This window comes from Protomyctophum bolini (genome assembly GCF_963924005.1).
Source record: "Protomyctophum bolini genome assembly, chromosome: 9".
NCBI lineage: Eukaryota > Metazoa > Chordata > Actinopteri > Myctophiformes > Myctophidae > Protomyctophum > Protomyctophum bolini.
In genome coordinates, this window is record NC_137870.1 from 13,270,529 (window position 1) to 13,294,528 (window position 24,000).

At 42.4% G+C, this 24,000-nt stretch overlaps 1 protein-coding gene across 1 annotated transcript in view; it reads right to left on the reverse strand.

The window, feature by feature from the left end:
- LOC308320808 (calsyntenin-2-like) overlaps nt 1–24,000 on the reverse strand; it is a gene marked incomplete at its 5' end in the record, with an annotated part of 221,199 nt that overhangs the window by 110,854 nt on the left and 86,345 nt on the right. Inside the window, one exon of the mRNA XM_080771488.1 lies at nt 4,779–4,901. Coding sequence (XP_080627614.1) covers nt 4,779–4,901 — 123 coding nt within the window. The remainder of the gene's footprint in view (nt 1–4,778; nt 4,902–24,000) is intronic.

Consider the following 24,000-nt stretch of genomic DNA (forward strand, 5'->3'; position numbering starts at 1 on the left):
TTATTATTATTATTATTATTATTATTATATATTATTATTATTGTCAATTCATCCCACAAATGGAATAAATGTTTGACATGAATAGAGATGTGTACTGAGTGCTGACAGCTAGCTACATGTTTTGCGGTATAGCTTCATTTCTGAATGTATACATACTTATAGCCTTTATCAGGGAAAGACTCTTTTAATTACTCCAGTATGATTACAATGTGAAAATGTTGCATATTAACAATATCAGTCCTCCAGTGAACGGCACCATATTTCACCTTGCAAACACACTGGTGTACTATTAAATCCTATATTCCTATTAATTAATCAACACATCTCTGATCACCCGCCCACAAACAGCAAGATAACCACTGCGGTGCTAATGAGATACTGTTTGTAATGAGCTCAGGCTCTGTTTCCCAATCAGACAGACAGAAGCTAATTAATCATGGAACATTAACTGTGCAGTGCGTTTACTCATATCTCTTTGCATTGGCTTAGTGACACTGTTAATTGCATGAGCGTCCTTATTCACTACACTACAATGTCAGATGTTCTGCTCTTTGAAAAGACAACAATAGCCTCTTTTAAAAGTGTGAAACATCTTAATATTGTTATCTAGTAATAATATATGGGTTTCGTTGTCTAGGCTTCTGATTCACACGTTTATGCAACCACCCAATGCGTCTCATACACTATATTGCAAGACTTAGTGAAACAGCTAGTTTGTTGGATTGTTACAAATTATCACTCACGCACATAAACTGTCGGGCAGAAACCTTGTGTTTCAACTTTTAATGTTATTATAATTTTTTCGTAAGCCCACTGCCAAGTATGTAATTTGACACTTGTTGTGTGTATTTAGTTTGTACGCTAGATTGCGCTCTTCGCTAACCTATGAGTCACCGTATGACTGATTGAAACCGGGAACTAGGAAATCATGTGATCCCTAATGTCATCGCTAGGGACACATGCATCAGTAAGCAGGAACTGGGGATGAAGGACCAGAAAGTCTAGCGTGGCATTGAGAAATCCATGATCTCGACCGCGGTCGAAAAATGATGATGATGATGACACAGCCGGGGATCGAACCCTGACCTCTCAGTCCCAGGGCGGGCACTAAACACAAGACCACTGAGCTGGTCTGGAATGGGGAGAACAAAGGAGCATTGTCCCAGAACGCAGCCTGGTGGAATATTTTCTGCAAAGAAGTACAGTACTGGTTGTCTGTCACTCACATCTGAGAGTACCACTGACAGTGTATATATACGTAAAGAGAAAAAAATACTATAAAGTACTAGACAAGTATAATACCACACAACAAACAGAGCAGAGCGCTCACAGAACTGCCTCCCCGCTCCACTGGTGCTTCCGGGCCAAACAAAGACCTGAATAAATATTAAAGAAAATACTAGGCCTTCAGGAACAGAAACGTCTATATGTTTTGTAAAGAGAAGCAACACGCCGTGCCCATAATAGTGGATGTCTCACATCAGTGGGAATGATTAAAGAAGACAGCCAGTCCTAATAGTCCCGCTAAGTGGGACCAGTCATACTGAAATGTCACCAGAATGCGTCAGAGCCAATAGAGGACATGGCACATGACTCATGGGATGTGTGCGTGTGTGTGTGTGTGTGTGTGTGTGTGTGTGTGTGTGTGTGTGTGTGTGTGTGTGTGTGTGTGTGTGTGTGTGTGTGCGTGCGTGCGATGTATAGTATGTTTGATGCATAAGGGAGTAGGGACCAATGAACCTGTCGAGGCTGGCGCTGGTATTGATTGAGCAGCATATATGTAGAGCTCTACTGAGACATTAAGAGTGGCATGTAAGCAAAAGCCACAGGACCCCAGAGACCAATGAAAGTGAAGGATTGACACATGAATTGAATGTCAGCGGATAGCACATTCTCTGTGTGTGTGTGTGTGTGTGTGTGTGAGAGAATGCTAACAATAGATAATCATCTCTGCTCAGTCATGGTCCAGGCACCTTGGCTGGTAATCCAGTCTGGCAGTGTGCCACGGGTTCGACTCCCGATCCCAACGGCCTCTCTCCCCATTTCCTTTCAGCCTATACTGTCTATAAAAATATATATAAAATAAAGGCGAAAGTCACAAAAAAACATTTAAAATGAATAAATAAATAAAATCTCTGACTGGCAAGTACTGTACCTTACCTGTGTCAAATTCTGCCCATTAAGTGCTGACCCAGCAATTATACGCACTTACAAACTGGCTACAGAGTTAACAGCTTCCTAGGAAAAAGCAGCCTCTCCAACATAATAACTCAATGGTCTATTGAGCTATTGCAGTCAGCTCATTATCGCCCACTACAGTTCAAAGTTCAAAATGTAACAACTTGCAATAGCAGCTATTAAGCCTGCTCCAATGGGAATGCACGTCACAGTGTTTAAAATATGAGTGGTTTTGAAATAAATCATGATTTATTCAGTCAATTAAATTGTACATCAAAAACAAATGTCTTTGGCTGTGATTGCTAGATAGGCAATCATTCAAACAGCAACCATCTTAAAAGGCTTATATATTAACTGGAATTGGTTTTGCTATTCTGGTTATCTATGTAATGTACAGTAAGTATTGTTTCGCTCTACAGAGGTATGTTTTCATTGACTTGCACAGTCACAGATCTGTTTTCTACACCATCTCCAAGTCCAAACAGTAGAGGTCAGAACTAGGTTAATTTTTATGGATAATGAGCACCTTATTGATCCTGCTTATTGAGCCAGGCTTTTATCGAGCCCACTATTGAGAGTTTTCTAATATTTATGAGGAAAGACGTGAGAGAACAAATTCTGAACAGAACTGGTATCTTTTATTTATTGGCCAGTTGAGTGACTGCCACCATCTAAAATTAAACAAGATGGCAAAATGTTAATGTTAAAGTGTTGTATGGCTTCATATTATGCATAGTACTGTAATAATTACGATAAAATCTCTCTTCAGCTCTTTATGAACAGAAAATGCATATTTATTTAACAAAACTACATTTTACTAGAGCCTTCAAATACAGTACTTTTCTAACAGATGGATGGCAAGTGACCTTTTTCCTTTTGGAAAATTATATTGGAGAAAGTGTTAACTGGTTAATGTGTGTACTGTCACTTTTAAAGCGTAATTGTACACTGGTTGGCAGGTATCAATGCACTTTTAGATATATATGTTTGTGCCATCGTGGGTGATTTTTTTCTTGATCGCGCCTCTTGTTTTGACTGTTTAACACATTTTGGGCGGGAACCCCTTTTGGTGTTAGCATTATGTTATGATTTAGCTATTGAAAAATAGCAGATCTACGAGCTTGTAGGTCTGCTATTTTTGAAAAATCGACTGACATAGAAACATAGCTTTTTCTGAAAACTGTCAGGATGTAGAAGACATTTTTAGAATCTGATCTCAGGTCAATATGGGTTAAACATGATGTCATGGGCCAAGCTCGATAAGCCCATATCTAATTTCTACCGGGTACTCGATGAATGTGTTTGTAAAGGGGTTGGGTTTGTAGCTCCATCCCTAGTCAGAACAGGTAGTACTACGTACATGAGGGAATTGGGAAATGGCTAAACATTTTTTTTAATAAAATAACATATCACATACAGCCCCTGTCGCCTCAGCAGTATGAGCGCTGTCAATTAAGCATTTAGCTGACCTGGATGTGATTAAAAGTCAAACGACTTAATTAATGAGGCGGAACCACACAGCTCCGCTCTGCCCTGTCACTCTGCACTCAGACCACATGGAGGAGGAAGACTTTGACCCGCTGTGGCTAATTAACAATGAGCTGCCTGAACTGTGTCCGTATGGCTTCGCCATGGCCTATCAATAGCTTCGATGAAGCTAGTGATGGAAGTGGTGATGGCGGGTTACGGGAGAGAGGAGATGAGAGGAAATGAGCAAAATCCCCAGTGTGAATTTAGAGTATAAAAATGCAAAGGCCCATATGGGACCGTTTGCATAAAGTCAGGAAGCCCAAGTTACAGACATGGCAGGAGAAACGATGGCAGGTAACGCAGGGAACTGAGTTTTCTCTCAGTGTGATGCTGCCAGTCCTTCCAGAGCCAGAGGACATGTTGGTCAGCCAGCAAGCTCCTCTATGTCTCATTTTTCTCTGCCTCTTCCTGTGGTGTGGCCATTACAGTTAGCCCCCTCAGGCAATTGCACAGTCCACACGCACGCACGCACACACGCTCACACGCGCACACACACACACACACACACACACACACACACACACACACACACACACACACACACACACACACACACACACACACACACACACACACACAAACAAACAAATGCCTACATATAGTAAACACACCTACTCAGTTTACATCCATCCAGACAGGCAGACAATCATTTTCAGCCCTGCTCAAGGGCTTTGTTGAGTGGGCTCCAGACCCAAACGGCAGCACCCTGCTGGAGCCTCAGCCAAATTAGAGAGTAGACTGGCAGGAGAAGACGCCAGGCCTGCCAACAGCCTGCAGCTAACGCTGTCCCCAAAGAACCGCCAGCTCCACAGGGGGAGATGGAATGGTCACAAAGAGGAAAAATCTAATCCAGTGTGACTGGGCTTTGTGATGTCCTCAGCCTCCGTGGGGCGTATTTGGGACGGCTTTACACTTTTGAAACTGCTATTGATGAAATGGTTGACGTAGAAAACAGACAAATAAAACAGCAATACGCAATCAACGTTAGATTCTACACACAGAGACCTGGTTTCATGCACTCAATTCTTGTTTTTTCCCCCCGTGACAAAAGCAATATGAATGCACCATACCTGCATAGGGGACTGGGGCATCTTTGTCCAGGGCCACCAGTGGAGGATCCAGGAGGACAATGTCTGTGTTCTCTGTGATCACCCCATGGTACGACGTCTCGATCCACGGCTTGTGCTTGTTCACTGTGGACAAAGAAAGGAGAAGCAGGGAGTCAGTGAAATGGTTGTGCAGTGTGGTACGAGGTGCAGTGCAACTGACAGGTGAGCTTTGAATACTGGTCCCTTTCATTCCACCGCCGACTGCTGTAGCAGGATAAGCAGCCGAAAACACGTACATGTACAAAAACACACGCTTGAACAATCACCTACATTTGTGTATGTACATACACAAATGTACATGCACACACAGACACAGACACACACAGATGAGTGCCTGTGCTCACATGCACAGTTTCACTCTCGCCTTGGCAGCGGTCCTCTATTCTCTTTTTCTGCGAGACCCACTCATTTTGCTAATCTCCTCTCTACCTCCTTTCTCTCTCTCTCTCCTTTTCAACTCAAATGTTCCCTGCAGGTTTCAAAGCACTGTGCCAGGCGTGATCAATGACCACCATTGAGCAGCCGGCAGAGGCCGATTTCTTTGAGTTGAGCCAAAACAAAGTCCATGAGCTGTGGGCCTGATTAAAGGGCATAATTGAGTAAAAGCCCCTTGGGCTGCACTGTTGGTCCACCGTGTTTCAATCAACAGCGGTATTAAGAACAACAGTATCCCTTTTCTCCTCAAATCCCACACTTAGAGGTTTTGTTGACTCGGTCAGAGGCTAAACACAAACTGTACCGTTGTCCTCTTTATAGTCTCTCAAGTGCAGACTGGCAGAGTAGATAATGATGAGAAACAAGGTCATTTCTGTGTGTGTGTGTGTGTGTGTGTGTGTGTGTGTGTGTGTGTGTGTGTGTGTGTGTGTGTGTGGTGTGCCAGGGCCTATTGCTCCTAAAAATATTAAGTTGTTTTATGGGGCATTAAGTGCCCCAACAACCTCGTTTTGAGTAAGGCTGTTTGAATGCTTGCATATATAACAATGACAGCCAAACATTATATAACCTCAATTATTCCAGAAACAGTGATAACGGCATGACAAAGTAGGCAGAGAGCTGCAAATTAAACTGTCAGAAACCCATTACGGGACATTCTGCTCCATAATATCAACATACAAACACCCTAATTTCACACATGAATAACATGTGTACGATAAAACACTAAAGGGTCAGATTTACTAAGCCTTTTGCACCTCATTTCAGATGCATTTTGTAGCAACATTGGTGCAGTTTATTAAACAGGCACATCAGCCTCTAGAATGGCACTTTGCTTGTCATTATGTGCCTGACAAAGTGCCTAGCTCGCCTCTCCTCCTATACAAGAGAGGACTGTTCAAATAACGGAAGGAGATATAAAGTGTGGTGGATTATGCATTAGTTTAGATTCAGTATACCTCCAAAAAGCAGGTAAATAGTGCATACAGGCTATATTAATGCCTGGATTTGTCTGCCATACCAAGTACTTTGGCATCCCACATGGTTGTCTACAAGTTTCTGTCCTCCATTAGTTTACATCGTTTTTACATATGCTATACGCACGTTAGTTATGTTCTGTAAGCAACGCATAAGCAGTGGTGCGCATAGTCGGCTAATTGTAACATGCATTGTAAACAATGCATTTTCCCATCTAATTCACTCAAACTGGTACACCCGGTAATATTTAATAAGAAAACAATGTAAAACAGTTGCTTGAATGAAAAATAAGTAATGTAAGCTGCAATTTAAGCTTTTTAGTATACATTTATAGAATATGAGCTTTACAAGTAACACATCCGCGACCAATTTAACAATGGAACAGCATCCACGTTTAATAACTCCCGACCCGTTTTATCAATTGAAAAGCTTTAGGCCCTGACGTTTAGCTCAACAGTCTGGGCGCCTATGATTCCAAGCCAGCCGGATAGCGTGCCACGGGTTCGACTCCCGAGCCTGACGGCCTTTGCCGTGCATCACTCACCATCTTTCTCCCCCTTTCCTGTTTATCTACTGTTCACTGTCAATAAAGCCAGAAAAACGAATCTTTAAAAGAGTAGTAAATATAGCGCACAGGTCCTTTGCTTGAAAATATTACACATGTGGGTAAAAAGATTGCTGAGTAAAAGAGTGGAAGGTTGAAAACGTTCCATAAGAAGCGTCCAGGCGGGTCTCCCTTACTAGAGCATAACACATCTCTTATTCTAATCCCGCCGTCAACGTGTTAATGACATCAGTGTGTGATATGATATCAGTGTAATGACTGTGTGTGGGATGGAATGGTTTTCCATTAGGAGTGATGAGGCATTAGGAACATGTTACATGTACACCGTATGATAGACGCTGCATACTGATGGATGGACACCTACATATCATCCCATTTCTCTAATTGAATAAGAAATAGAAACACTGACCCCTTTGCTAATGGACAGTGACCCTTTTTCTTTTCTTTTTTGTTTTACAATACAACACATTCAGTCCCATGAGGCAATTCCCTTCACCAGCTGAGGAGACAGATGAACACGCTGCTTTCCTTTAGCAAACACTGCAGGCTAATGGAAGGCAGCGGAGGTAGAGATGTGAACGGAGAAGGAATTCTGATGCAGAAGACTCCCAGGGGAGGCGTTTCAGCTGCTCGCCACAATCAATTCGGCCTCCTGCAATCGCTAATGACACGTCGCTAAGTGATTAGCCGAGCCACGCACTCCACAACTCAAATCTAAACAGAGTTAATCCACAGATCGATATAAAAGGGACCATGACACCAGCACGATTTGGTTGTGTCAGTAGCCAACTCCGGCAACTCGTTCCGGTGGTTTTGCAGTCTTTACCGACTGTGGCAGTTCACCCTGCCACTAACAGCACATAACAATACATCATCACACAATAGCCAGGTAGCATGTTAATTAGTTTGGTGGGTGCACACACTAAACCTATATTCAACATTACTCCTGTGCCCCATAAATTATACCATAAATAAGATCACAAAGGTTACAAGTTATTTCTTTATTGTTATTTTTTCTTTATTGTTTACGGATTCTGTTTCCATTACTGTCAGCTAAGTTTAAGAGTTATTACTTGAACACACTTTTGAGTAATAGGATTAATAGACTAAATGTGTTTATGCCATTATAGGATAATTATACTGTCTTTGGACATGTGGGCTGAACTGGGTATTGTAAGTTTTCAATCAGGGTTGGTTTGGTCTAGTGGGAGGGGCCTGGCCTTTATGAGCAGGGAACCTGCCACTGCCCAGGAGTCATTGTAGGGCTGAATCTGGAGCTGTTAGGATCTCTTGCCAACCTGGCCAGGTCTTGTTGTAAATAGTGTATTTGTTTACTGGGACACCACTTGCTCTGGACACTTACAAAAGGTGAATGAAAACAATAATTGCATCCAAGGACTATTTTGAGTAATTTTTTAGAACTAGTTCAAGTGCCTTACACACACATACGCACACGCACATGCACACACACATTATTATTACCAGCATTCTGTATGAATTCCCCCCAACATATAAGGAGCATGTCTTTAGTGTACAGGGTTTGATGAGGTCAAATCAACATATGGAATGTCAGAACAGGTCAGCTCCATATACCGTAGTATATGGAGATTTAAGGGTCGTAGCGGGGACATTTAGTTTTTAATTACTGGATTAAATGACATTAAAGAGATATATTTTTACGTTATGGGATAAAACTGAATTCCACATTCTTGCTACAATTATAAATGAATGAAATATCCTCTGGTAGGAATAGTATTGTACTGTAATACACTACCATGTGTGAAATTAAATAAAATGAAATGTTTGCTGTTCTGCACACCTGAGCTGGGATTCAAATGGCATGACCTTTCACCACCACATAGTTGAAGAGAAAAAAAACCTAAATGTTATAGTTGAAATAATCTACAGAGGAGAACAAACTAAATAACATACAAGATAAGATTATGAAGTGGTTGGATGTAAACCTATAGAGCAGTGTGCTCCTCCAACAGTGGACCTCCGCCTGGGTTTGGGTTGACTACCCATGGCCCACAAACTTTGGAAGTCAATCATATGGAAATGGAATATGACATATCTGACTGATACATTTGTATTACTGTGCATGACTCCAGAGACAATGTGTATATCGTTAATTTAGTAAGGCCTCTATGGCGTGTTGCGTCATGATCCAAGGAACAAACTTGATTGTACAACCTACAGTTCAAAAGTTCTAGGCCGACAGAAAAAAAAAAAGATCCAGTTTAGCTGTTCACAGACAAAGACTAACAGATGGACATGTCCTGGGAGAGATAATTTGCTCTACCTGTTATGCAACAAAACACTGACTGCGCAGCGTACACAATTCCCCAGCAGTGTACTGACTGATGTGCTGGCACAAATGGATTCACTGAAACCAGCGTGTTCACAGTGGATTTGACCTTGGTGTATATTTCAGTGTTCTTTTAAAGTGGCTGCCTGCTTTGAACCGTGAAGGATGCCAAATGCCAATCATTTCCTCTGCCAGGTGATTTGCTTTCTTCAAGCCTGGATGTAGCACATATGCTTCAACCAAATGGAATTCACTGATACAAGTGAAAAATGACCAGTGCTCCAAACAATAATAACCATTTGTCTTTGACTTTAATCTTTTCACAAATGAGTGTGAGTTAAAGGGCACAGAGTCATTTCTAGTCCTCACGTAAATTGCCTTCCAGACAAGGGGCTAGTTCTGCTGCGGTGCGCCGCTAACACAGTACTAATTCAAACACGCTATGTGACAGCTGAGAAGAGAACACAGCCGAGCAGGTACCTGCCCTTTACCGCCATCGCTGTCTCTGAGATCCACCATTTCAGTGTTAACCCATTTAGGCCTGACGTCGAAATAAAAAAAAAGTCTTTTTTTAAATGTATTTTTTCTGAAAAACCTCATGTTTCTGTATCAGTGGTTCTCAATATTTAATGTCAAGGACCCCAAAAAGTATATGTAATATGCCGCCGACCCCCATCTGAAAATATGTAGTTTAGTTTCAAGATGTGAGTTTAAAACTGAAACTCTGAAAGAATATATATTCAAAGACGTGAGGCACATTTTCACGATTTAAAAATAAATAGCAGACCTGCAAGCTCGTAGCGCGCCACTCGGTGGCGCGCTATGAGCTTGTAGATCTGCTATTTTTCAATAGCATAAATTATAACAATGTTTAAAACACCAAAAGGGGTTCCCGCCAAAAATGGGTTAATTAAGCCAGCAGCGGCAACGGTGTGGCTAGATGTGACACGAGGCCCCGGGCAATGGCGGAGGTCCTCTACATGCTGATTAATCTATGACCGACGGACGCCATGCTTCTACGGTAAGGGTGTCCTGCTGTCCACCTCAGTTTAACCCATTCCCACCAGTCCCAGGAGGGTGGGCAGAATGAAGAGGATAAGGTGTAATAAAAACGAAAGCTGGAGGAAATGTAAACTCTGATAGATAAGGTCGACAACAGGGGCCACACAATGGATAATACATTAGCGTAATGAATAGTAAACGATCTGTGCTGCAGTCGAGCCATTAGCACGGCCAAACAGAACGCCTGCAGCAGGAGGCCATGGCCGCTTCCAGAGACTCAGAGATGTCCGTCACAATTACTGGAGCAACATTCCTCCAGTCTGCCAGCAGAAAGGGAACATTAAGCAGTCTCTTCCTCAGCGCCATAGCTCCATCTCTCTGTTCCCCTGCATGGCCTCACCTTCAAACACTATCATACTGTACCTTCCCTGTGGTCTCCGTTTCCTTTGAACCGTGGAGATGTTGGTCAACTTTAATCCTCTCTGTGCCCTAGTATATGTGCTACTTGTTAGGAAGCATGCATCTAGAAAGGGTTTCAATAAATAAGGAATGTTACCAGATATCTTCAGGGGCCCGTGTGTGTGTGGGGGGGGACTGCTCTTTGGTTATACAGCATAAAGTCACGTGTGTCGTAACAATGCAATGAATTCTCAGCATCACCAGTGTGCAGACTCTTTTGTGATACTTTTGCTTGTCTTGCACCAGGGCCAAGGATGTGCGTGCACTATACAGTATACCTTCCTCACACACAAAGGAACATTGCTTAGAATACATATCTTTAGCCTTGGATACAGCAATGGTATCATACTGCATGTTGCACAGCTGACATCAGCAGCCTACACTTGAACGCAGCAACAGCATCCAAATAAAATAAACAAGTCATCTGTCTTTCTGGAAATGTTTTCGATTGCTGTGCTGTTTCCTATGTCTGTTCATCAGCTGCGGATTCATATCAAAAAGCCTTTGTTAGGCACCCACTGGCCTAGTGGTCCAGGCGCATGCCTATAGACTCTGGCCTGACAGCGAGTCGCGTGTTCGAATCCCGTTCATGACAACCTTTGCTGCGTGTCTCTCCCCCTCTCTCCCTCTTTCCTGTATATCTTCACTTGTAACTAAGGGCAAAAAACTGGGAGTTTATTTATAGAATACAAAGCATTTGTTTCACCGTTGTCGCCTGTTTTGTTGTTAAAATTATAGATGTTGTGTTATGTGTTGTGCGATGTTGGATGAATCCCACAGGATAAAGGGGATGTTAATGTCGCAGCTATGGAAGAGTGAAGGCAGAACGCTGTCAATGCCAGCAGCGCACGATGGCCCCTCGATGCAGTCCCACATTAGAATGAACCGCTTGTAAAGCTAATTATTAATGTGTTAAATCCAGTATGAGAACTGCCGACGGTCACTTTGAAAAACAGAACGAGCAACGTGTATAGAGTTGCAATTATATTACAACACTTAAATTATTTATATATTTATTTTTAAATAATAAGTTATTTAAAATGTTCCCGGTTTGTTATCCCACAGTTTCCAGGTAAACAGTTAACAGTTTAAACATCCCATGCCTTGTGTGTGTGAGTGCATGTGTGTGCGTGCGTGCGCGCGTGACTATAAGCAAGTTCATTCCTCAGTCAGTGCACATGAAGGCAGCAGGCTCCTACATCTGTTCTAGCATCCTGCCTGAGTCACGCCAAGGCCACTGTCCTTTTCAGACGCTGCCATCTTGACCTCCGCGCCGCACAGATACAGAACCCATCTGGCTGCACCTTCAGAAACGTGTGAAAGGGTCACGTACACGCTCTCCAATTCTGATTACATTTTCATGTGCACATAAAATGCCCTGTCCTGTGGAATTTAAAAGAAAAACGTTTTGTTCTCCTTCTCTATTTGGTCTTCTGTCCAGTTACTTGTGGTGTGTTTGTGTGTTGTGTGTGTGTGTGTGTGTGTGTGTGTGTGTGTGTGTGTGTGTGTGTGTGTGTGTGTGTGTGTGGTGTCTGTGGTGATTGCATAATGATTGTAATGTACCAGATCCAATAGGTCACCACTACTACACCACGGCTCTTGTTTACACATTCTGTTCATTCTGTCAACACATGTGCGGAATGACATGAGATTGAGAGAAGGCGGATAGTTTATCCTTTAGTAAGGCTGTGGAAGTATTCACAGTATTTTGGGATTTATTGGGGAAAGGAGGAGATCAACCGTCAATGCAAATTGGTGAAGCAGCAGCTCCACAGCACTGGTAGGCTGCAGTTTTTTGTTGTTGTTTTAATTGTCCGTAACGCAAAATAACGCAAAAATAATCTAACAATTTACTTTTCTCAGAAGGTAACGTAACGGGATTATTTTTGATGGCAGTAATCCCGTAACACAACAAAGGTACTTTATAAAGTAACGTTACCCTGCAACACTGGTTGTTATATTAGCCCACAGACATAGGAGAGAAAGACGAGAGAACAGACTAACAGAGAGAGATGAAAGAGCTTTATGCATTAGGGCGGATGTGGCCCAGGGTTGTGCTGAAGGGCAATGCGAAGCCACGCTTTGTCAATTGAATAGATTAATGGCAATGCTATGAGCTATGCAGATCTGTTATCTGTTATCACTATTTCAATGCCATTATCTATCAGACCACTTTCTACTGAAGCACTTCGCCGGCCCAAATTATCCCCACGTGTGTATCATTAGAAGCCCATTATCTTGGTTCACTGTTGCACGTCCAATTGAGATCTGGCATTTCTCGCACATTGCATATTGATGCTCAGCAAAAAGATACATCCACAGAGGATCTGTGTGCAAAAGCGGTTTTGTGTGGCCTTTTTTTGTGTCAACCATATGCAACTCACATGTGGAGGCCATATGCTTTAGTAAAACTTTTAATTTCCTGGTAAAAAGAAGGTAAGGACACCAACGTCATTTTCGCTATCATGCAATTCCAGAAGGCAGATTTGTCGCACCATGGGAGCCAAACTACACCAGAAAGTTTGGTGGAATGCATTGGAGTCATTGAGAGCCTGGTGACCAGCTCATGAACAAACACTATTTCTGAGTAATCGCTTCTGGAAAGACATAACACATTACTGTCTGCTGTGTTGCTTTTCGATGTTTACACTGTGTCATTTTATATCTAAAGAGCACAAAGTATTTTTTGAACGTATCAAGTATCACGAGACTGTCCACCGTTTCCTGTCTGGCAGCCAAATCTTGCGAAATACCTCCAATGCGAGGTTTTCTCGTGTCATGGAATATTGGTGACTTTACCTTCTATGTAGGTACTATTATCACATGCACTATCACATTTCAATTTCACCATGAGAGACTACTCAATCTTGAATGGGCTATAAATATGGATTACATGGACGGATTTTCGAACGGATTGTTATCGTAGTGAAGATGAATATTCTGTGACTAAAAGTGAGTAAAATACATGGACGTCTTGCAGTAGATTAGCAGTTGATTAAATATTCTTGACTGGGAAAGAGTTAAACTACCAACACAAAACACAGCACTTCTGCATGTCCTAAAAGTGGTTAGGGTAATGCTTTCTATAATGCTGTCACAGTTAAATCCCATTTAATTCTGTTGACAATATTCAAAAGAAGGAGCATACTTATTTACATGCACATTGACGGTGGGTGCTTGGCCAATAGAGCGTAATATGAAAGGAGGTAGAGCCCGCACACCAGTTTCAGGCGACAACGTTTTGATCTCACAAGATCTTCATCAGGTCAGTATACCTAATAGTCTAAAGAAACCATCACACATTGGCCACAGAAAGTGAATAAAACTACAATGACGGTCTTTGTTCATGTGAAATACACACAGTGATACTGATACACAAAGTGTATCAGTATCACTGTGTGTATTTCACATGAACAAAGACCGTCATTGTAGCAGATACACTGTAAAGGGGTGTTGATTCCCTGAGAATTATGATCCAACAGACAGGGTACAGTTTGGGACCTCGGGCCAACAGTTGAAAACACATTGAGTGCATAACGGTCTACTCTACACAGTGTAATCCCTTTAGAAGAGCTGCCAGGTCACTGATCTGAGAGTAGCCACCTTCTGCACTCACAGACAATCCGGTTAAAGATGGAGGTTTTTCTGTGTGTGTGTGTGTGTGTGTGTGTGTGTGTGTGTGTGTGTGCGTGTGCGTGTGCGTGTGCTTGAGCGTGTGCGTGTGCGTGCCACTGTGCCTCCTTACATCCACTTTTCTATCTCCCTTTTATATCAGGTTTCTCCCCGCATGCCGAAGAAATTAAGTGGAAAATATGTGTCATGAACCCTTAGTACTTCCGTGTGCGTGCGTGCGTGCGTGCGTGCGGGCGGGCATGCGTGAGTGCATTAGGCGACTGCATTTGGCCGCTCTAAATCTTTCTGGTGTAATTCTAAAAATCATCATTATCAGGAGAGTGTGATGACAGAAATAGTGTACATCCTCCCGACACCTCTTGTGCGCGTGCAGGCACACTCATAATTGACCAATTAATTTCCCTTTACCATGGATGAACGGAGTGATGGAAGCTTTCTTACACTGATCTTAGGGCCGATTCATACTCCTATTTTACCACTGTTTCGGCGCTGTAGGCTATAGTGCCGAAATGATTTCGGCTCGTCAGAAATTTTCAGTAGCACCGAAGAGCCGACTTTAGGAAGGTACCCGCCCCCCCGAACCTCAAATGACGTCACATTGTAGGCTCTACAGCGCCAAACCGACTTTTATTCGGCTCTAAAATAGGAGTATGAATCGGCCCTTACAGTATACTCTTCAACACACAAAACAAACCAAAATATATTTGGAGGCATGGAAATTAATGTTCACTGTTTACTTTGGATAAACAGTATGTTACTGTATATTGACTACTGCAAATGCTGTATATTTTCTCTAAATACATTTTGGGCTCCATCTTGCCGCCACCCTTATCCATTATCCGTTGTGAGCTTGTAGATCAGCTATTTTAACTATTTAAAGGTTTTTTTAAATAGTAAAAAATGGCAAATAAGTTTAGGGATAAGGGGTGGCGCAAGATATAGTCCTTCATGTATAACGTTCCATGCAGTATATAGAGTTTAAATGCTGACCTTCCCACTCCGGAAGTCATTCCGACATAAACTTGAGACAGCCGAGGCCACACCCTTTTCTCTGGGTATTTAAAATAGTTGGACTTTACAGAAGGTTAAGTTGCATGCTTCAGGACAATGCTTTAGTGCAGAACTACCGTAGAGGAGTTATAACAAACTATATTCAACAGAGATATGCAGTAGAGACACGCAGCATGTGTCAATATGAGCCAACAAACAAGAGACACACAAGTCAGGGGTCTTCAACAGGGGGACAGGGACCCTATTCTTCAGAATATGTATGACACTAATTTACTATGGCACTATGGCAACTAGTACTAGTGGTTCTCAAATGTTATATTTGCAAAGACCTTGAGTTTGTACACAGTTGTCACACATTCCTTATGATCATGATGATTGACAAGTGGGTTGTATAAAGATTTGTTCCTCTGTGTTCACCTTTAGTCTGAGGAAGAGCATTGTGCTCGAAACGTCACAGTCATCTTATTGTGCAATAAAAGGCACTTTTCACAGCATCGGAGCCCACAGTGTGCAAGCGTCTTTATTTGCAAGGACCGCCATAACTCTGAGAGTGTACAAATGAACCCGTAAGGATCCATTTGGTTCCATTTGAACACTCGAGTTACAGACCTGTTATAGGCATTCAGGGCTAGCGCTTTATGTTTCTGGTAATATTATTGTCCACTCATTTGTTTGTGGCAAAAATAAAAAAATGAATTGTCCACCACAAGACAGCATGGTGATGACACCTGGTAGCACCGCTGGAGTCTATCTATGAATCCACTAACAGACATGTCTTGCATTTCAAACAAAAGCAAGGCACTTTGTGATTAAACATCAATAATGTTGCCTGGTATTTGCCTCAGGGCAGCTGAAGTTAATTCACAATAAACACCGGGCATTTGCAATGCAAAATCCAAAGAGTTCATTTAACTCAATATAAATACAGACTGTCAAGAGTGAAATTAAATTCAAGAGGTGCACTCTGCCAGCAGGAAAGGGTGCCTAATAATAAAAGGAGAAAGGACCCCAGTACACTCCAAAATCCTAAGCCAGGGGTCCCCAACAGGCGGACCGCATGCAGTGCATCTCCAGTGTCTCCCCAGTGCCTCCCCAGTGCCTCCCCAGTGTCCCGCCCAGTGCCTCCCCAGTGTCCCCCCCAGTGCCTCCCCATGCAGTGCCTCCCCAGTGTCTCCCCAGTGCCTCCCCAGTGTCCCGCCCAGTGCCTCCCCATGCAGTGCCTCCCCAGTGTCTCCGATAGCAATACAAGAGCAATAATACAAATTAATCTTAATTTATTAATCAAAATTATGAATTAATACAATTAATTAATTAATTGATCAAAGGCCCGCATCGCACTCATGGGACGGGACCTTAGTCTTTTTCAAAAAATATTAGTGGACCTTCAGCATTTTATAGTTGAGGACCCCTGTCCTAAGCGTTATGCCTGGGGTCGATGTCAGCAAGCTAGGGCATGCGGTCGCAACAGGTTCCTAACACCAAACCAAATGGGTTCTGATTCAAGTCTCCTGAGGAGGCGCGTCTGAAGCCTGACCTGGACAGGGTATCCGGACGTAAAAACAAATCCATGAGCCATTTTGTTTCCATTTGTACATTCTCATGGTTAAATAAACCACTGGCAATGTATTTAGTCAACCTTATTCTGTACAGTAGTTGGGTAGTTCATTAGGGTGGGACATTACACCTAGCATCTATCTAGTTTGTTGAGTATTTTCCTTTCACACACACACACACACACACACACACACACACACACACACACACACACACACACACACACACACACACACCTGCAAATTTCACAACTCTCAGGCAGGCCATGTTATCTTCTCCTCTACTGCTCCAGGTTGTTAAGTGCATGGCCTGGCTTGAGATGGAGCTGATATATACAACTAAATTGCCCACAGCCACAGAGGGGTTTCACCTAAGGTGAGACGGGTGAGTATATTTCAGTTTTTGAGGGCCCTCCAATACATGGTGACCTCATGTTGCAGCCTATAGTCTAAGGACATTTTATGTTTGCTTTGTGTATTCCCCCGTGACGTTGTGTGGCAGCCACAGTGGGCACCCCTGACTTCACAGTTCACACAAGTGTGATTTTTAGCCCCTCAACTACTCAATACTGAAGTATTGAGTACTGCACAAAAATAACACAGCGGTGTCTGTTCCCAACTAGCATTACACTTTCGACATAGTAAATACATTCAGATAATACTGCATACACACAGAGCTCATATTATGTACACACACACACACACACACACACACACACACACACACACACACACACACACACACACACACACACCCACACACACACACACCACTCACGTGCACACATAAATACAGCATTAAACACATCCAGAGATCTGTACAAAGCGGTGATAATCCATAAACAGCAGTGTGAAGGCTTACTCCGGCGTAAATTACTTTGCAGCTTTTCCCCTCCCTGTGGTCCACTGCCGATGCCCCCTACTGAGAAATACACGCACACACACACACAAGCGCACACGCTCACACGCACATGCGCACACACATCACAAGCTGTGTGCAATTTGCAGGAGCAAAGCATCCAATAGCCAGCGGGTTGTTGTGGCTGTGAGGGGCTTAGTGAGATTGAGGGTCCACCAGAGGCTTAATACAACCTAAATGACACTCTCCGAATAGTCCTGCATATGGTCTCTGTCACTTTATCCCACACATCTAGCAGAGAGAGCATCATGACTGATAATAGGCGATTTTCCCAACCTTTGGGGGGTGCCCACTGGTGGGCATGTGTCATTTAAAATGTAAGCCTACCATAAACACATAACACAATCATTGTTTATAGCTTTCTTCCATCCTGTGTTCAGCATACTGCATCATGTCTGGGCTTCTAGAAAAATGAAAGTCACTTCAGTTGTTGCACAGTAGGGGAGGGGGGGGGGGGGGGGTTGAACCCATAAAGGCTGTTTTTCCTGAGGAGGACAGCGAAGGAGGAGCATTCATTTTGGTTCACTCAGCCGTGAATCGACACTCCGTCAGAGTACGCGGGCTACAGTGGATGGGACAGGTTATCTCGTGAACCAATACAAGTGCTCGGTTCCCGTCTCAGCCAGTCACAGGACATCTCGAGCTCAAGTTTTCCCCTGCCATCCGAGGAAAAACATTATCACTGATGGTAGCCTGTTGACCTAGTTTCCAAGCCAAATGGAAATCGCACATTTCTGCACTTTTAGTGTGTGAGCAAATATGTCTAATCTGAGATTGTGATTGCATTAAAGGATTTACAAGTGACATTATGGCTTTGACCTGGATCTGCTGTATTATAGTCTGGGAGGGAGCCGTGGGGGTGAACGTGGTTTCGTCAGATAAAGTTTTTTTCTCAACTGATTCTTGTAGCTTGGTCACCTCAATTCAAGAGGGTGCCCAGTGATATCCCTTGGGCATTTTTAATTATTAACCCCTTAATGCGCGAAACAAACAAATCCCAGAAAATAAAGCTTAATGTAAAATTTAATGCAAAAATACTTTTTACTCCAAATTTTCTTTCTACAGTGTTTATGAATGTGGATATGGACAATGTACTTCATTTCATGATTAATACATTATTAACAAATGCATATTAACCCCTTCATGCCTGAAAACCCCCAAACCCCATAAAATATTTTGAGGGGCCCTAGCCCCTCCTATGCCCAGCTTTCTGTGTAACATTGAAGACGGTGAAGACGGAAAAGTGAGGACGCAAATTGTGAATAGCGGAGATGACATTTGTGATGATTTGATTGGTTGAGCATGGAATGTGATGTATGATGATAAGAGCGTCCCTCACTTCACACAGGTGTGATTATTTTGAGGGGCTCTAGCCCCTCCTATATATTGAGACGTGTGGGGTCAAAACCCCACACGTCTCAATATTTGCCATTGACAATGAAAGGAGAAATTATTAGGTCAAATGTCCGCCAAATATGTAATTTTATGGCAACAGGCATTCTGATCTGATTGTATGATGATAAGAGCGCCCCTCACTTCACACGGGTGTGATTTTTTTAGGTCCAAATGCATCAACTTTGCTTTATAGCGTGTTTATCCATGAATGTGGATATGTACATCCATCCATCCATCTTCAACGGCTTATCCATAGTTGGGTCGAGGGGGCAACAGCTCCAGAGCAACATTATAGGCCGTAATGTCATGTCCCTTTTCGTTCAGTTTTGTTCCCATACCAGGGGCACATTCAATGCATTTTTGCATAGACAATACCCTTCTGGACTTTGGGTTAAAAGTTCTCCTCATAATATCTGGCAGTATTTTGTCACAATCCAGAAATGTATACAAAAGTATAACCAAAAAATGAAAATCTTGTTCTGCTGCTTTTGCTTGTAAAATGTGTTTTGGCAACACAACATCTTTCAAATATACTGTACATACCTAACATCTGATTGTATTGTTAGCCTTAGTTTACTCATATGTGAATTTAGATCTTAAAATGCTTCAACTTAAGTGGTTGGCAGTTGGCACCCAGCACAATGAAACGTACATTTAGCTTATAGCTTATAGGTTTGACCTCAGCGATATCTGCTTCGCGATGTGACTCTGGTTTTAGCAGTTTTGGAAGTTCTGTGCTGTCGTTTTCCACTGTGAGAATCCCTCAGGAACTGAAGCTCATAGTCATTTGTCAAAAGACCTCTGACCTTTAGAACCCCTAATGAGTCAACTTTTTTGGACGTCAAATAATTCTGTGGCCTTGTAACCATGCACTCCCCATGAAAATCGTATTTCCATTCGTCATCTTCGTCATCTCCCATCTCCAATCAGTGAACGACACTAGCCCAGAACACGGAACCTGATTGCAGCTTTGAGCAATCATGCCATGCCGGACACATCACAATTGTGTAATTGTGTAACAGCCCAGAAATAACTGCACATTTGAAGAGGTAATTAACACCTGGTCAAGTGTAGATCACAGCAGTATTGAAGACGTTAGTGGGACTGCTAATGTACTAGCTATAACACTTTGTCAACTTGTAGATCGGCTATTTGAAACGTGTAACACAACAAAGTAAAAACCATGGCAGGGCTCTTGTATAGTGTCAAGTGTGTGACAAACTGAGTTGAACGCCATGGCACAGAAAAAAGGAGCCTATCATATGATAATCTGCCCAAATGACATTGGCGATGAAAAATGGCTGTAATCTAAACCTGGGGTGTGCATAATGGAGCATGGAGGTTTGGCTTGATGACACTGCACAGTCTCACTGGCCATTTGCAACAGCAGCATCCCAGCAGAGCTCTGGGGGAAGATCAGCAGTTAAATATGAATGACTCATCTACAATATACTTCCTATATAAAGTTCTAGATTCCTCTAAACTTTATGCATTTAGACCTGCAGGCCGATTCTAACAGTTTTCTGAAAAACCTATGTTTCTATGTCAGTGGTGCTCAACCTTTTTCATGTCAAGGACACCCAGAATTAGCTGCATTTGGCTGCCGACCCCCATCTGAAAATATGAAGTTCCAGGGACCCCCCAGAAACAAAGATTTGAGTTACAAACGTTCGCTCTGAAAGAATATATATTCAAAGATTTGCGCCACATTTGCTTGATTAAAAAGAAAATAGCAGATCTACAAGCTCGTATGAGATTATAGATCTGCTATTTTTCAATGGCTAAAGTATAACACAATGCTTAAAACACACAAAAAAACGCCTCCATATGGTTTTCAGTCCATCACGCCTCATGACATCATGTCTCGTGACATGTCACGCCACCATATATGGCCTTCAGTCCATCATGCCTCGTGACACGCTCCATATATGGCCATGAGCTATATAGATGTCATTTTCTTTGGTTACGCTCATTGGCTGAAGGGATTGTTTGTCAACTCTGTAGTTCCGTAACTACAGAGTTGTTGTTCCATGTATATCCAATTTCTGCGACGTGGCAAATGAAATGTGGATAGAGCAAATCATAAGAATTTACTCATCAAGATTTGAGAGATCTAAAGGTCAAAGGTCTTTTCGAATGAGTGTGGGCCTCAGTTCCTGATGGATCCTCACAGGCCTTTACCATATTGCCGAATTTCGTGAAAAATGAAATCAAAAGGGGTCTACTCCGTTTGGGCTTGACCCCTAACTACGCCCTTTGGGATTGACCCCTAATAAAGAAGAAGGGTTAGGGTTAGTATCTGTCACATGCAGTAGGCAATGTTCCCCGACACCTTTAGGTCCATGTCCAAGAATCTACAATACAACGTCTCTAGACTATAGGAGGCAACCGATCTCTATGCAGTTTACATCATATTCTATAGTACTACATCAACTACAGTATACAAACATCAGCCGACCCATAACAGCCACGACCTTTGTAAAAAAAACAACTGTCAAACACACAATGTTGCGTGACCTCTTTGAAAATAAGACATAAACTGCAAAAGAAAGGGAAAAAAGGAAAAAATAAAATCCCCGTAATAACCCAAAAGGTCAGCTCAAACTCCTCCGTCCAGCCCATGACCAGATCTACGGTAATCTCTTTAACTACTGTCACAATCTGTGCCATATGAGTCGGATTGGCTCACTCCTTTGCAGTGGTAGAAAGTAACTAGTTACTTAAGTACTGTACTTAAGTAATTTTTTTAGGTATTTTTTTACTTTACTTGAGTATTTCCAATTTCCAGTACTTTTACTTCTACTCCACTACACCTCAGAGGGAAATATTGTACTTTTACTTCACTACATTTATTTGAGATCTTTAGTTATTAGTTAATTTGTAGATTTTGCTTGTTATTACAAAACATACAATAATAATTTCAGCCCATACGTTTCGGCCATTGTAAAATATTTGTATACACCTTACAAAACGTGAAACGGGAGATTCTGCACAACGAGTACTTTTACTACTTTAAGTACATTTTTATACCAATACTTTAGTACTTTTAACTCAAGTAAATTTTACCAGACGTTTACTTAGAGTAGTTCTACATTACAGTATTGATACTTTTACTAGCAAGTAACAAATGTGAGTACTTTTTCCACCAGTGCTCTTTTGCAGGGCGAGCAGAGAGACGTGACCATCTGTATCCAGGTGAAGTCTAGCTGGTCCTCATGAATATTTGAGCGGCTCACATGCATGCCACCGAGACGGTGCAAAGACGCAGTTCGCAGTTCAAAGGCCTCTTAGCATCAAAAGGAATACAGGCCTGAATCAATTTCAAAAGAGAGAGACGATGAGAGAAAGAGGAGACAGAGAGAGAGAGAGAGAGAGAGAGAGAGAGAGAGAGAGAGAGAGAGAGAGAGAGAGAGAGAGAGAGAGAGAGAGGTGCATAAAAGGGACAGCTGCCGCAGAGTAACAGCGTAGAAGTGAAATTGGAATGAAGTGTAGTAATGATTTTTACTTCAGCTGCATGTTTTGTACCCTTCATGCTGTCTGCATCCATTTGGACACAGATTACAAACAGCTACACAAATCACATCAAAAGACAAAAACTTGCCCAAATGCCAAACCAGACCACAGGGAAACGTTTTGGGTCGTTATCGTTGCTGTTGTCTTTTTTGTCTCGCTGCTTTTCTTTCTTTATTTTATTTTTTTTAAATAATTATTTACACCACAGTCACTGGCTGCTGTCCTTCTGTCATCTCAGTAGTGGTACTGATAGTAGTATAACACTGATCTGGAGTCAGTTCACCACAAGGCTATAATGTTAAAAGGAATGATCAGCAACGAGTCATCTCTTTATCTGTGAAACAGGATAAATGCCAAGCTAATGTTCTGATGGTTGGAGGCGTACTGAGTCTCTGGGAATGTGTTTAAGGAGTGCACACACAAGCACGCGCACACACGCACGCATGCATGCACGCACGTGCACACACACACACACACACACACACACACACACACACCGATGAACACATGGGAAGGCAGAGGGACGAGTTTTCCCCACAAACCACAGTACATGAATGTGAAAATGTGCCGGAGGAAAACAGTGAAGGAGATTATTTATGAAACCACACAGATGGAGGGTAGAGACCAGTGCTGTATGTGTCAATGCAAAGCCTCTGTTTGTTTGTGTGTGCGTGCGTGTGTAGGAGAGAGTTCCATATATAAAATTATTACCTGAACTGCATGTGACCCTGTTTATTGCCTCTTGCGTCTGCACAGTTTCGTGGACAGCCATGGGCATAATATCTCTAACTCAGTCTGTCTATACTCTACAAGTAAACAAACAAACAGAAAGAAAAAATATATATATAGGTGCAGGCCGCGATAAGACAGAGCCAAGCCATAAAAGTAATAAAGCAGTAATGAATGGGAAAGCGGGAGTGGTTAACCAGGCTACAAGAAGATCAATGGGAGATCTAAATGTCAGAGGTCCTTTGACGAATGAATGTAAGCTTCAGTTCTTGACTGTTTCCCATGACCCTGGCCTCTACCATATTGTCGTGGAAAACGACAGCACAGAAGTGCCAGAACTGCGTAAAATGGCGGAAGAAGAAGAAGAAGACGGTACAAAGATAATAGTGGTCTTTTCCCCTTCGGGCTTGACCCCTAATACAAATAAATAAAAACATCAACAACCAGTCATTCGTATTACTGGTCAAATAAATATATTACAGCCTGTGCATGACTGGACTGCAGGTGAGGGGCGAGAGAGTGAGAAAAGAAGAGAGAGCAGGGATGGGGAAGGAATGAGAGAAAATAATGAGAGGAAGAAAGAGAGAGAGAGAGAAGAGAGAGAGAGGGCAATCATCCATTTTGCATGGCTCCTCACTACAGCTGAACCTGAGGGAGGACAGGGTGAAAGAGAATTCCTTCACTAT